Source organism: Melanaphis sacchari, unplaced genomic scaffold (assembly GCF_002803265.2).
Source record: "Melanaphis sacchari strain LSU unplaced genomic scaffold, SCAv2.0 Contig51_pilon_pilon, whole genome shotgun sequence".
Classification (NCBI taxonomy): domain Eukaryota; kingdom Metazoa; phylum Arthropoda; class Insecta; order Hemiptera; family Aphididae; genus Melanaphis; species Melanaphis sacchari.
This window is the reverse complement of record NW_020271353.1, coordinates 67,684-83,328: the sequence shown is the minus strand read 5'-3', so window position 1 is coordinate 83,328 and position 15,645 is coordinate 67,684. Positions and strand designations below refer to the sequence as shown.

The 15,645-nt window shown below is 26.3% G+C and overlaps 2 protein-coding genes across 2 annotated transcripts in view; both read left to right on the top strand.

Annotated features, from left to right (window-relative positions):
- LOC112599501 (2',5'-phosphodiesterase 12-like) overlaps positions 1-237 on the top strand; it is a 3,881-nt gene extending 3,644 nt beyond the window's left edge. The window contains exon 8 of the mRNA XM_025346421.1: positions 170-237. Coding sequence (XP_025202206.1) covers positions 170-237 — 68 coding nt within the window. The remainder of the gene's footprint in view (positions 1-169) is intronic.
- A 2,933-nt stretch (positions 238-3,170) lies between these two features.
- Positions 3,171-10,676, top strand: LOC112599432 (basic salivary proline-rich protein 1-like). Its single transcript, XM_025346344.1, has 5 exons — positions 3,171-3,614; positions 6,611-6,687; positions 7,467-7,548; positions 8,188-8,578; positions 9,473-10,676. Exons 1-5 carry the CDS (start codon positions 3,543-3,545, stop codon positions 10,285-10,287), a joined length of 1,437 nt encoding a protein of 478 aa, XP_025202129.1. The 5' UTR covers positions 3,171-3,542; the 3' UTR covers positions 10,288-10,676.
- The last annotated feature ends 4,969 nt before the right edge of the window (positions 10,677-15,645 follow it).

The following is a 15,645-nucleotide window of genomic DNA, read 5'->3' as shown; positions in this document are numbered from 1 at the left end:
ACTTTATAACTAATTTTAAAATAAAATATGATGAAAAGTTTCTTGCTTGAGCAGTTTATATGTTTCTCTAGAAATAAGTCATACATTTTTTTTTTAATACTATCTATAAATAACTTACTCAACAGTATAAATCTGGTTAAAAAATTTGTTATGTCATACATGTTGTAAGATAGATCTATAGTCTACTCCAGGGCTCTCCAAACTACGGCCCACGGGCCGGATGCGGCCCTCAAATAAGTTTTCACCGGCTCGCCAAATAACGGAAAATATTCTAAAAATATATATACATAGTTTTCATAGTCGTTATCGTGCGCACGAGCAATTATCAGCTGTATTAGCTGTAATTTATAAATTATATACGAAAATTAAATTTATTCAAAATCAGATTTAAATTTGCTCTAACTTAACAATAAATATATAAAATAAGTACTTTGAATTTAAAAATTTAAAAAATATCAATTAATTATATATATATATATTTATATTATATTGTAATATAATATACACTGCAATTATTTAACAGATATCTATATACATGGACATTCATTTCATTATGTAGAATTTTCAAACATTTTTTTACACATTTTTTTTTTATAATTTATAATATTTTCAAAACGTGTACAATTATTATGATAATTGTTTATAGACATTTTTGCAAATTTACTTATTTGATATTATAAACATTTATATGTTTTGATATGTATTACAGGAATATTTTATTATTTTATTTTTATTTTTCGACAATTAATTACTGCTGACTAATACTTGACTGTTTCTTATCTTTATTATAATTCAGATATTCACTAAAATAATAAATACGTACTAAGGTGAATATTTAGGATTTTATTGGTGAAGGTGGAAGATGTTAATATAAGAACATTTAAATTTATTTTTTAGTGTGGATGAAAGCTATATTTCAGGTAATTGTTTTGTTGTCAAATATTACATAATATATTGAAACAATTCAGTAATCAATTACAAAAAGGGTTTTTTTAGGTTTTAACTAAAAAAATAGGTATTAAATTATCAACATTTTTTAATATTAATGATCACAATCTTATTGAGCTTTGGGTTAAAATGGTTATTACTTGAATCTAGAGTTAGGTTATGGCTGACATTTGCATTTTTTCTCTTTGATTCTATACAATGCTATCCTAGCTAAAAATTTGTTTCATGTTCCCTTGATTCAGAATATTCTAGTTTTATTTTGCATTTTTTTGCATTTTTAGCTATAAATGCATTTTTTGTTTTTTAACGTCATTTTTCCACTTTATGAGTTATTTTTTGTAATTTTTGAACTATGTGTGGACATTTTTCTTAAATTTTTAATTTTAAAGAAAATTTGTGTAATATTCAAAACAATAATTTTAATATTATTATTGTGGGGTTTTTGTTGTGATTAAGTTTATCGCGTACCAATAAGATTTTCTGTTTGAGTGTTATACATTGAAAACATTAGACATATTTTAATTGTATAGTGCAACAGTCTGTTGCCAACAAAACAATATGAATGTTAATGAAAATATTTTTGATAAAATTGTTTTTATTCATATTTTACTTTTTAATTAATTTTTAAAATTTTATGTAATGCATAAAAATATTTAAATGTATACTATTGTTTATTAATATTATAATATTATAATTCATATTTTAAATTACTCTAACACTCATTATCACATCCATATCTAATAACATTTTTTAATTTATTTAATTAGATTTTTTAGATCATTTTTTTTGTAGAAATCTAAACTTGAAATGGCTATGACAAAGAAAACACGATTTATGAAGAACGTTGTAAGTTAGGTACCTATTTAATTTTTAATCCTTATTTGATATTTTCAAATATCTATGAATATTATTACAATAATAGACAAAATCTTTTGAAAATTATATCATATTAAGTGAATAATAATATTGAATTAAGTGAAAATTTTAAGTCTCTAGTCATTTATTTTTAAATTACCTACAATAAAAAGCAAAATCAATTTATTTAAAAACTGGTTTTATGAAAAAATTTCGATTTTTGGTTTATATTCGGTTTATTTTCGGAAAGTGTTAGGAAATTTTATTTTTGATCTTTTCGAATAATAATTAGATTCAATTTGCTACCAGAAACCACTTTCAACATTGAAAATCGAAGTTCTTTTATTGCTTCAAAATGCGTTGATAGGCAAAATATTAAAAAAACATTCTTTGACGCATTCGAGACTTTCAATACCTACTTACTAAATATTCTACGCTATCTCCGTCCTCCATCAGTCTTGATGTGACAAATTAGTTTAATATAATATAAGCTATTGAAAATGCATTTATTTACTCTGTGTGGCCTATTGGGTCTGTGACCGTATATTTTACTTGAAACAAAATATAGGCAATGTTATCTACTCAAAAAATTATAATATAGTTTGGTCTCATCAATCCGAACACGGGCTAATCCGAAAGACGCGGTAATCCGAACAGGCTTTAAAATTGTTGCATCGCTGTACTATTACCTAATACACACATACCTAGGTGTATCATAATAACATGTAGGTACTAGGTAATATATGTATACACATTAATTGGTTGTTCATGTAATATAATTATAGGTAATGATTTTGATTGTATTCATTGTTTTTTAATAACGAATATTTATGAATTAATACAGTACTTAAAGATAAAAATTAAAAATAATTTTCAAAATTTAAATTGCAAGAACATAGGTTTTTTTTTATGTCATATGTATCTAATCCAAATGATCCCTTTGTCCAATGTCGTTCGCATTAACAAGATCCTACTGTATACGTAACAACTACCTACACATAACAACTGGGTCGTTTTTTTTGAAAAATGCAAGTCATCCAGACTCCCATAACAATATTAACAATGCGCAGGATATTGTCCTTAGATAAAATCGGATGCTGTAGTGTTAGGCATCGGTTGTTAGTGGTTATGGTTTTTGTCATTCGCTGGTACACGTTATGGTTCGACGTATTTGCCCATCGTCTGGCCGGTCTCGTCATCTCATAACGGTGGCGGTCGACTGTCGTATGTCGTATGTCGACGTCGAGTGTTGGAGGTGTAAATCGAACGGCCTCCTGACCTACCTAACCTTTAATAAAATATACGATGTTGTAATATTTTCAGCCCGCCCGATACGATGATAAATAATTAATAATAATTATAATATTATTATTGTTGTTATTATTTGTCGTGTCGGTCGAGTGTCGGATCCATTTGTCGCCGCCGCCGCCGAATCGAGAGTGCGCGGTCGAAAAATCCGTTTTGTTTTCGGAAACGCTTGCTCGCTTGCACGCACGCACACGCTGCAGCACCAAACGGCACACGCTAACAGTCGCACATTTCATTACTTTTTTCGCCGCGTTCTTTGGTATCGATTCGTGTGTTTCACACTCCGTTTTTTCTCCTCTCTTCTGTTTTTATTCAAGTCAGGTAGTTTTACGCGTTCCCAAGCGCCGCATCGACAGATATTTGTTCTAGCCGTCACCGTCATCGTCGTCGTCATTCTGGCAGCCCGCAGTGCTAATAGAAATCCGCTCGAAATGGCGTCCGCAGCAGCCGCGGCCGCTTACAATCAAAACCGTCGTGTGCCGCCTACGATGCAAATACAAAAAGTAAGTGAAAACTACGCCTCGTAGACGTTAGGTGCTGAGGGTTGACGATATGTGAATATATATATATACATACATACATATATATATATTGTAGGTGTATCGACGGAGGAAACAACGCAATTTTTATTTTAACCGATCTCCGATTTTACATATTTGATTTTATACATATTAAACTCCAATCTATCTCCAATAAGCATTGCTTTTGTGGGAGATTTTGCCCAAGTACCTACTGTAGTACCTATCTAACCCTTCATCTCTTTTTTAAAATGCTAAATTCAATGTTTGTGTAGTTAATAACAATATAAGCTTCTCAAAACTATTGAATGGTTTATAAATCATTTCAATTTTAATACATAGGAGACCAACTGCTTTTATTTTGTTATTACGTTTGAGACGAGCACCGTTTCTAACATGGTATTTGCTTTCATATCTAAAAGGACGAGCACCGTATTTAGAACGGTTTGTACATAAAATCGTTTAAGAATATCAATATTTTATTTATATTGAGTTCTAGTATAAATTATATTGAATCGATATTAAATATCGATACTTTTTCCGATTATTTTATTTTATTGACCTATACTCCTATAGGCTATAATTGTACTTATAATGAATATGTTGTCACATGCATGCTTTACACTGCTAATTGTACAATATTCTGTCAATTATAAAATTATAATTATAACATGTTGTATACACAAAGAAAACATGAAATTAAAAAAAGAATAATTATATATTATACTATTTTTATATTAGTCCTATAACCTATGTCTAGATGTATTTATAATGAAAATAGCAATATAAATCAATATATCTCGGACGACTTTTTGTTTTGTTCGCTTAAACTGTTGAAATAACGTGTATATTACTATTATTGGTTTTTACAATATGATATTTATTCTTAGATCTACCACTTAGAGAATACGACAAAAAAAAAACAATTTAATCAGATTATTCGATAACGAGTAAACAACTAGAGAAAATAAAATAAAATAATCTGTCTTTAAAAGAAATAATTGGTGGGAAATGATCGACTATATGTATTTTACTCACATACCGTGTTAAATGCGGCGCTTGTCTCCAATGTGTTAAGGATTAACATTTCATGGCTTTTTCATCGTAGCAGTGTCCAAAATAGAATTGGATGATTTTAAATTGATTAAATTGGAACAACAATGCATTACTAATATACTAAGTGCTTTTGCAATCAATAGAATTTTAATAAAATATCATTCTAATATGCTACACAGTTTTTAAATTACTTGTGGTTATTTACATAACCTGCCTAACAACTAATTGATTACATTTTTATTTAGTAGGTATATTATATTTTATAAATTACAAACTGTGTGATAGAACTTATGCACATTAATTTCTTGCATAATACGTCATAGTGTATAGTAAAATATAATAAATTAAATTTACAATTAAAACAAAACAATTAATCTTTAAAATGACTGGTCTTTGGTCATCACATTTTGCAAAATACTCGACAGCTTGACTCTCGCCATTAACATTGCTTTATGAAATAATTGAAGTTTAAATGATTCAGTTTTTTGGTTTCTGCTATAATAATATCTGGGTAATATAATATTTTTAAAATTGCTCATATTATATACAACACTTTTATCTCAGTTTTTATTTTCATTCCATAACATTTGAAACTGATACTGGCATCACTGACACATACTATGTTTTTTTAATTAATAATTTTTATTTATTTATTTTTATTTTTTAATAGTTGTAATAGTTAAAGTACCTGGGAATTTTAAAACAAATATATTAAACATTTGTTTATCAAATAAAATAATAAAATATCTTGGCAATTTGTTCTTTACAATCAAGATTTACTCAATATGGTTTTATCTATATAATTTTGTGTTAAAAGGAATCTATCTTAGCATGTGTTGTGTCTAAGAAATATACATTATAATAAATTTTAATTTAGTGAAATTAATTACGTATAGTTAAATTAATATTAAAAGTTAATTGACTTATTATCAAAGTTAAAGGTAAGAATATTATCTCTGCTTAAGTCTTGGTTTTTTTTCATATTTTAATTATTAAGTTAGAACTTTTAATATTTTCAATATTCATATATTTTTAAAAGTTGAAATATTTAAAAATAACTAAGGATTTAGCACAGATAATTTATCTTATACACTGATAACAGGTCAATTTACTTTAATATTAAAGCATAATTGGTTCTACTATATGCAAATTTGCTATGTTGTATATTAGTAAGATTTTTGAAACACATCTGAGAGTAGTGTTCTCTTAACAATATTTGATTATACAGTTGTTCATAACTCAAACTCATCTGTAAATTACATTGCTGAAACAAGAATATTAATACATAATATTATATATATTTTATAGAAATATTTAAAATATATTTAAATCAACAAACCTAATTATAAAAACAAAGAGATATGTTGATATATTTTTTAAAAGTTTTATGAGAAAAAATTGGCATAATTTTGAAAAACAATCTACATATAGATATTTTTAAACAAGATTAACAATTTATCATATTATTTATTTGTTTAGGTTTGTTATAATTAAAAAGAATTAGTACTGGCTACCTTAAACTTTTTAACGGGTATTTTAGCATGTACCTATATTCTAAAAATATTTAAGTAAGCTCTTGCTTATTTATACCATCAATCTGTGCATACAATACTATTATCAGTCAATATTGATTCAAAAGTTATCTAATTTATTATATGATATATAGTAAAAGAAATTACTAATAGCAATTTAAATAAATACTAAAATGTGCTTACTATTATAGGTTAACAGATAGTCTTCGCTTGAAATAATTTTTTGTTATTTATTTTTTATGATAAATTCATAATTTAATGCATCCATTACAGTATATGTGTTATATATTTATATTGGTTTCTAGAAATCCAAACTTAATAGTTGATAATATCTCAAGTATTTTAGTTTGTTATTACATTAAGGTTAATTTTTAATATTTATATATATTTTAGATACTTGACGAAAATGCACAATTGATTTCAACTATTCAAGAGTTTCAAAGTAAAGGAAAAGCTCAAGATTGTGTTCAGTAAGTTAAATGGTTATAATTTACTATAACTTAAACTAACTTATATACTTCTTTACAAGTTTAAAAGTCATTCAATGTTTGTTTTTTTTTCTACAATTTATAATTATTTAAATTATATTGTAGACTACTATTAGTATTTCTAAACATTGGTTACTATATGTTTTTGTCAAATCATTGTTCTCATAGACTAATAAATCAAGAAAATAAAAATTTATTTAAAATTAAAAATAATTTTTTTATTTAACAAAATTATTTATAAGAAAAATAACTATTAGTATTATTATATTATGACGTTCATTTTTTTTTTTTTTTTTTATTGTTGTGGATTGCCTGCCAAAAATGAGTTAAGTTGTGGATTGCTACTTCCAAAAAAATACACTGTTATTAATAGTTATATAGGCTTGATTAAAAATTTTTAATTTTTATGGAAATTAGAATCATGAACATAAAATTGTTCATAAGTATTTTTTCGATAGATTTTACTAAGTGTATATTTTATTCTACAAACATGAAAATATTTATGTTTTAGGTAATATAAATTTAAAAAAATATTCTATTTAAAGTATTGATCATTAAAGTAGTGGATTGAATTATTTTAGTAAAAAACAGTCTATATGTCATTAGTGTATATACATAAACATAACTAAGTACATTAAATTTTATCATTATGCTATTACTTTATTATTATCTATATTAAATAATAAATAACTATGCAAACATAAGAAAAACAATTTATTAAGTTTAAAAAGAATAATAAAAAAAAACATTCTTTTTTAAAGGTTTCAGCAAATTCTTCATCGTAATTTAGTTTACTTAGCATCTGTGGCAGATTCAAATCAAAACATTCAATCATTGCTTCCGGTATGTACCTAAATTATTTAACTTATAAGATGTTATAAGTACCTATAGTAATTAATAATTATTTATAAAATATTGAGTACTTATCTATTATCTCGACTACCAGTTACAGTTTTGTTTAATATAAAATACACATTTATATTAGTTGTATATACCTGGTTAAAAATATTAAATACAAAATCATCATACAACTGTCAAAAATGTTATTACAGCAGTTTAAAATATCTAAAGTTCTATAAAATTATTTTTAGGAGGTAAATTTAAGAAATATTTTTTAACAGTTATTAAATTAATCTCCTGTCCGTGTTTTGTGTCTAGATAAACTCCATCACAAAAATTTCTTAATGTTGGCATATGGTTCCCATGTTTTTATTTTTTTATTTGGTGGAGCTTCAAATGTGTTCAACGTGTTGAGTTTGAGTTACACTAACTGGGTAACAAAATTATTGCTATGATTAACTTTATTGTCGGTGTTAATTTTGTTTGCTTTGGTTAATTAATTTATAGTATATGCCACAGTAACTTAGCGCCACCAGGTGATAGTCGAGATAATAGTAAATACTAAATGTAGATATTTTACCTCTAATTTTTTATTTTTAAATTTGTAAATTATTAATGTTATTTATATTATTATTTTTGTAGCCACCAAGTATAGCATTGCAACAAGGTATGCAAACTCAAGGGCAGCACATGCACCAGATACAACAGCAGCAGCAACAGCAACATCAACAGCATCAGCAGCAGTTACAGCAACAGCAACAACAGCAGCAGCAACAACAACAACAACAACAACAACAACAACAGCAACAGCAACAACAGCAACAGCAACAACAGCAGCAGCAGCAACAGCAACCTCCACCGCCATCTGTTATGATGGGTGGACCAGAAGGTCAGAATCCTCAGTCAATACAACAACAACAGCCTCAGCAACAAGGCCCACCTCAACAGACCATGAACCAAGTGTTTACACAAGGACAAGGAGGACCAATGCCTCCTAGTGGATATCGCCCTCAACAATCTATTGCTCCAATGCGTATGTTTAAGCAATTATTTTTTCTTGTGAATACACTTAAAATATCTTTGAATTTAATGCATATTAAGACCATGGTTATTTACTTAGAAGTTAATGCTTGGGGCGTTATTATATGTCAAAGAAGTTATGAAAGCGTGAACTATGGCGCAAGTAGTAGTTGGCTTGAATTAACCAGTAAAATATATGCTTGAATGAATTTAATTATAAATTATGGATCAACAACTAGATATACAATAACATTTTTGATTTATCTAAAATTATAAATAAAAAAATACACTTATATTTATATAATTTTTACTTAAATTATTGTAGTTATAACTTGTTATGCAATAAATACATGTAAAATAATGTACAACTAACAATATGTTGTAATTTGTGTTCATTGCATATTTACGATAAATTAAGTAAAAAAAAAAAAAAAAATTAAGCATATTCTTTTGATTATAATTTTGGAAAATTTTTTTTTCTTATGTATTTAGTTGTTTATTTACAGTTAATAAAACTTGAACAAATGTTTATTTTACATTTTAAAATTAGACTAACTACTACCACTGTTAGCCTACAATTTCATAATTCCTTATTAATATAATGACATCACTGCACTAAGTTCCAACTTAGTAGATAGCCGGGATTAGTATATAGCACAATAATTTTTAATTTATAAATTTAAATAGATAAAAATTTAAATACCTAGTGAATAACAGGGATTAAGGTGTAGTAATTAATTAATGTTATTTGTCATTAAGGCTTTCATAAAACAATACTTAGAAAAATTATATTGATATATTTTTGTAATAGTTAGCTCTATTATAGTGTTATTAAGTATCTATTATAGTGATAAGACATTAAAATTGCATAATTATTATAATATTTTTGATTACTCTTAAATTTCAGGTCCACCTTCTCAACAATATAGACCATCACCTCAGTACCAAGGACAACAAGGTTATCAAAATTTCCCAACTACTCAAAGCAGTGCTGTTGTTGGTGGTAGTCAACCAGGCGGAGGTAGCGTGTATAACCAACCACCAAACCAACCTTATCCAGGCCAAGGATATGGTCATCAGCAACCAGTGCCCGGTTCAAACTACCCAAATCCTAATTATGCTAATCCGCCAACAAATCAACAGTATCAACCAAATGGTCCATATGGTAACCAACCTGGTGGTAGTTATCCACAAAATACTGTTTCTTCTCAACCACAGAATTTCCCGCCTAACTATCCTCCAGCTGGTTACGTTCAACAACCTGTGAGTTCAAGCAGTGGTTATGGTCCTGTAACTAATCAACCGTCATCATACACTGGGTATGGAAATGCGCCTCAAAATACTTATGCTTCTTCTCAGACAACTCAATCGGCACCATCGGCCTCTACACAGACATATCCTCCTCCACCTAATCAATCGGTTCCTAATGCTGCTGTTGCTGTACAACAGACTGCTACTGCACCACAACCTAATTATCCTACACCACAACAACCTAACGCTCAATCATACCAATCTCCAAATAATGGACCCAACCAACAGCCTGGGCCACCTCAAAACTATCCACCTCAGCAAGGTTATCAACCTCCGCCTCAAGGATATCCACAAGGTTATCCAACACCTGGTCAACCTGGTGGCTATCAGCCATATCCACAGAGACCTTTGGCTCCTCCATCAAATCAGCCTCAATATCCAGGATATCCTTATCAGCCATCACCTGTATAAGTAATAATGAACAAGAAAAAATATGAACATTAATTATTTTTTTTAAAACTTATTTTTTATTGATATTGAATCAATATGATTCGTTTACTTCATTTTAGTTAGATTAGAATTTCTAAGTTTTTGTACTTATCTATTAAATATTGGTACTTGTAGCTTTTAAATTATTATTATGTATACCCATTTGCAGTTTTAAATTGAATAATACACAATAGAACATAATGATTAATGGGATTATGAAGGATATGTTTAGTTGTTTAGTTAATCTTAAATTTACTTTACTTTATTGATAATACAATTTGGTATTTTGGTATAATCTTCATATTCAGATAATAACCTTAATGTTTATATATTACAACATTTTTTCTTAATTATAAAACAATTTTTATAAATTATATTTTTTTTATTTACTTAAACTGTTATTTTTTTATGATAATATACAAGTATCAAAATTGATTTTTGAAAGCATCAACACGGGAAAATTTGTTTATGGTTATTGCCAAATTACTTTTTTATATTAACGGCTTTGAAGTGTGATGTCTATTGCTCCACAACTGTTATACAACTATTACTTTATGATTATTATTATTTATTTAAGGTCATATTTAAACTGTAGCATTTTACATTACTACATTACGTTACTTGCTTAAAAATTTATAAATAAGCACAAAATGTTATTACCCTTAAGGAGTGGTGGTATGGACTTCTTTTCTATGAAGTAACTAATTTAATATTAGTAGTAAGTATCCATTCACCAATTATTTCTGTGTTAATGTGAAGAGTTAACATATACATTAACACATTACACATAACCCAAATTCATTAAATTACATAAATGTTTGTAAATTATAATCAAGTTGGATCATTAAGACATCCACTACCTTCAAGATTAGTAATACGTTTTCATTAATTCATTTTTTATAACTTACAGTTATTTCAATACATTGAAAATTTAATGTTATACATATAAAACACTTTACCTAATATCGAGAAGTTCTTAGTATAACATTATAACTAATATAATTACTTTTGCTAAAATATTCAATATTATCAAATTTGAACTTAATAGCTAAAAAAAAACATTTACTTTTAACAGTTATAACTTATTTTTAATTTATTGTCAAAACAACTTGTAATGTAACTATAGTATTATATTTTCAATTATTAGTTTTTTAAAATAAAAAAAAAACATGAAGTTTAAATTAAATTTTTTTTGTTATTTTATTAAGGTTTGGACTTAAACTTTTATTAGAAAAGATAAAAATATGCTTATTTACATGATAATTATTATTGATTTATTTTTAATGTTACAGGTAAAATTCGTAGAATCTATTTTTAAACTTTTAAAATAAAAAATTTGCACTTATAGACAACATAAGAAAATAAATACCGTAATAAGAATAAAATATCGACAATATTTTTAGAAAAATAAAAAATTCCAAATTAATTTGGTCGAACACTGATTTGCACAATCATGTAAATTATCTTGTTTTTTGTTGTTTTTTGAAAGTTTTTCTAATTATTTATAAATTATAACCAACATATTTTATATATGGTATATACAATTCTGTGTTTTTGTAAAGGAATATTAAACATAAAATCATTTTTATACGTTTAATTAATTTGTTAATTTTTCCAAAGCGTTGAAAATATTTTGACTTTATTTGAGGTACTTAAAATTTTATGAAAATATAATTTTTCGCTGGGTTTAAAAGTTTAAAAATGTATTTACTTGACTTTTTTTTTTAAGTTAAAATTTTGTCAGAATCACGAAAATTTTTAAACAATTTTGTAGTCATAAATTAATAAAATGTTTAATTTTTATAATTAAGAATTGAAAATTTACTATAAATTTCATGAATAAAATATTCATTCTTCTTTTTTTTATTAAATTCATTTAATAAAATATTTAGTTAATATTGTAATTTTAAAATATATAAACAGTTGTTTTATGGACATATTAAGTCAAATTTGAACGAAATTAGGTATAGCACTCCAACGACTAATAAGAATTATATTATTATTTAAAAATATTACCTTTGTGAGCATCTAAAACTTGAAGTTTTAACGTGTATTATTATACTTCATACAACATTTTTAAACACTATGTTTTTGGAAAAATATAATAGAATCTACTGTAATACTTTTAGTAAAATAAATTACTTTAATAGTTGTATGAATATTTCTCAGAATGTACGTAGGTCTTAGGACTACATTTGACTGACCATTTTCGCTTAGGAGCGTTTTTAATTTGCGATGATTCATCATTTAATTAAAATTCGAAGCATTCACAATAGTGACTTTTCAAATAAAAACGGCTGTAGAGGTGCATCATTCGACACCTATTAGAGATACAGAAAAGAGGTAAATATCCAAAATAAAAAATAAAATTTAAAAAGTATTTGGAATACTGTGGATCGACGGTATTCGACTACTTGGTATATATATATAACGGTAGTGCCATCTACTCTCGTTATTGTTCAACTTCAATAGTTCGCACGAAGCACCACCACATCTGTTCACTTTTACAACCAGATAGCTATGTCATACACGGATTTTGTTTCGTTTTGAATTTTTACATCTCGAGTCAATCGAATCATTTTACAGACGACATTTAGAGTAGAATTTATTTAGGTAATTAACGCAATTTAAAATATATATAAAATAAAATATTGATCCTTATTGAGCTATTGATGAAACATGAGAAATTTTCAATATTTTGTAGATAAAAAATGTTTTCTTGATCCAAAACATTGAAAATTAAATAGAAGGTTCTTCAAAAGTTGTTCATACTAAAACCGAAAAATCAAAAAATATATTTAAATACAATATTATTTTATGAATATCTGAATTTGAAATTTGAACAAAATTATATAATATTTAAACAAAGAATAGGTACCTATTTTATTTTGGTATGATTTAAAAACATTCGCGGTGACTTAAAAATATTATGTATATTATGTATGTTGGTAAAAGTACGAATTTACTACACATAATGACATTTTCAAATTACATAGAATATGTAAAATTTAAGTTGTTATCTATTTTTACAATTAACTTATTCACACTGATTTATGGTTAGGTTTAAGTATTGTGGTATTGATTCAAAACTTAATTACAATAAAATAATACTTATTGTAAACTTTAATTTACTATTACAATAATTATAAATATTCATAAAAAAATGAATTCAATATTTTCTGCAAAAATTATAACATAAACATGTCAAAATACTAATATTAAAATAAATAACTTTTAAGTTATGTCATAAAAAGCTGGGAAAGCTATATTGTATAGCGGCATAGCCGGTTTTCGCTAAAAGTACTTATACCTTTTTCTTTTTCGAAAAATTAATTGTATTTCTTTTTCCGTTGAATGAAAAAAACTTATAGGATAAAATTCGAGCAATATTCAATGATAGTAGCTATTAGATCAACGGTCAAATTATTATACAAATAAACAGATACAATTATAAAAATTATTAAATTAAATAAACAAATTTCTGATTTTTTTATATAATTTATGTGTATGAGTGTATGATAAAATTTTTGTAAAAAGATTAAAAGTTGAAGTATCTTGTCGTATGCGTTTTACTACTCAATTTATATCTTTATTTCCGTAACTTAATGCCTAATGGTAATAAAGATTAGCACTCTTTTTTTCCTGCGTGATATAATTTCTGATCGTACATTAAATGTAGGCATTGAGAGACATATCTTAAATTTAGATATTATATTTTCACGTCACGTTTTAAAATGTTTGCAAAAGAATTTTACAATATAATAACAAACGAAAAATACGTTACTAATTTTTTAATTTCAAAAAATCTTCTGGTAAAATGTTGAAAATTTATTGTGCGATAAATGTGATAGTGAAATAAACAATTATAGAAGAAAATATCGTGAAAAAAAGGAAATTGCTGAGGTGTAAAATAAAAGGAGGCAAACCACTTAAAGTTTAAGGTAAGAAACATAGGTGTTATTTAATATTTCAGATATAATATTAATTACTTATATATTTAGAAAGAGTAATAATTTTTGGTCGTACATTGACATAAACGGCTGTAGCAATAGTGGATTGAGCATTAGTGCACAACTAGAACTGGTCTATAATAATAATTGGTGTTTAAATAAGAAACAGACTAAAATTTATTACTATGCATTTTAACTGGTAAATCAGATCATACTGTAATAATGTAAAAGAAAATGAAAAAGAGAGAATATAAAAAATCTATTAGAAAAAAAAAAAAATTAAAAGCAGGAAGGCCAGTCAAGGCTTTAAAGGGAGTTAGGCCCATAGGCTTAAATAGGGGGGGAGGGGCTTGGGTGGGCTTAGCCCACCCTTCAGCCACTCAAACCCACCTAAAATGAAATATGAATTGAAAGTTTGAAAACAAGCAAGTTATTTCAATAATACGTTTTTGTTTATTTGTATCACAATAAAACATAATCATGTATGACATGAAAAAAAAGTGATAATAAATATTGTATCCTTTTTTAAAAATATTAAAATTGGAGTCTTCCTATTATAGCTCAATCTTAAGTCGTAGCGAATGTCATGTATGGCAGTAAAGTGGGAGTACAGACTTTACTTAGAGAACACCATACAAAAGCTATTTACATCTATTGTTCACCGGTTAAATCTTTTCGTAATTAAAATGTGCAAATTTGTGAAGGTAAATAAGACTATTAACACTTATTAGGTATATTATTAAACTTATATGAATTATTCATTAAAATTATATTTGGTATCACAATTATTTTATTAATTTCATGATTCAAGAGTAATTGTATTTAAAGAACTATTATAAACATTTTAGTTGATAGTTAGCTAAAATTCGAATAAATATTTTTATTAGGTTTTATAAAAAATAAACACATTTTTAGTTTTTTTAACCGATTTGCATAGAAAAAAAAAAAAAAAAAAAAATGTAATTTTAATAAATAAATACTATTCGATAATAAATATATTTTGCTGGTAGATAATAATTTAAATTGTATTTTTGTATTGAACATTTTGGTATTCATAATTTTTATATTTACTTGTTTATTAAGGAGAGAGTGTAGTCCCATAACCCCTTCTCTCTGTTAAACATTTTAAACATAGGCTTGAGCTCTGTTTGAGCAACACCGGATATAATTAGCCTCACTGAGCCAGTGATCCAACTCGGTCGGCCAGGCCGTAAAAACACGCTGTTTTTTTGTTGCCGCGCGGTTTGTCGTTCGTTCGTCGTCTTCATCGAAAATTCACTTGTGACGGTGGTAGACGCCATTTTATTTAGTTGTTTTGCTATTTTTTTGCAACTACTGTGTTGTCTCCAAGTGTATGCGAGTCTGGTTTTGGGGATGCAAAGCACGATTT

Excerpts from the sequence above, each read along its gene's own strand:
- LOC112599432 (XM_025346344.1), top strand. The coding sequence starts at position 3,543 with ATGGCGTCCGCAGCAGCCGCGGCCGCTTACAATCAAAACCGTCGTGTG. Across the intron at positions 6,688-7,466 it reads AAAGCTCAAGATTGTGTTCA|GTTTCAGCAAATTCTTCATC; the intron begins GTAAGTTAAATG and ends TCTTTTTTAAAG. Across the intron at positions 7,549-8,187 it reads ACATTCAATCATTGCTTCCG|CCACCAAGTATAGCATTGCA; the intron begins GTATGTACCTAA and ends TTATTTTTGTAG.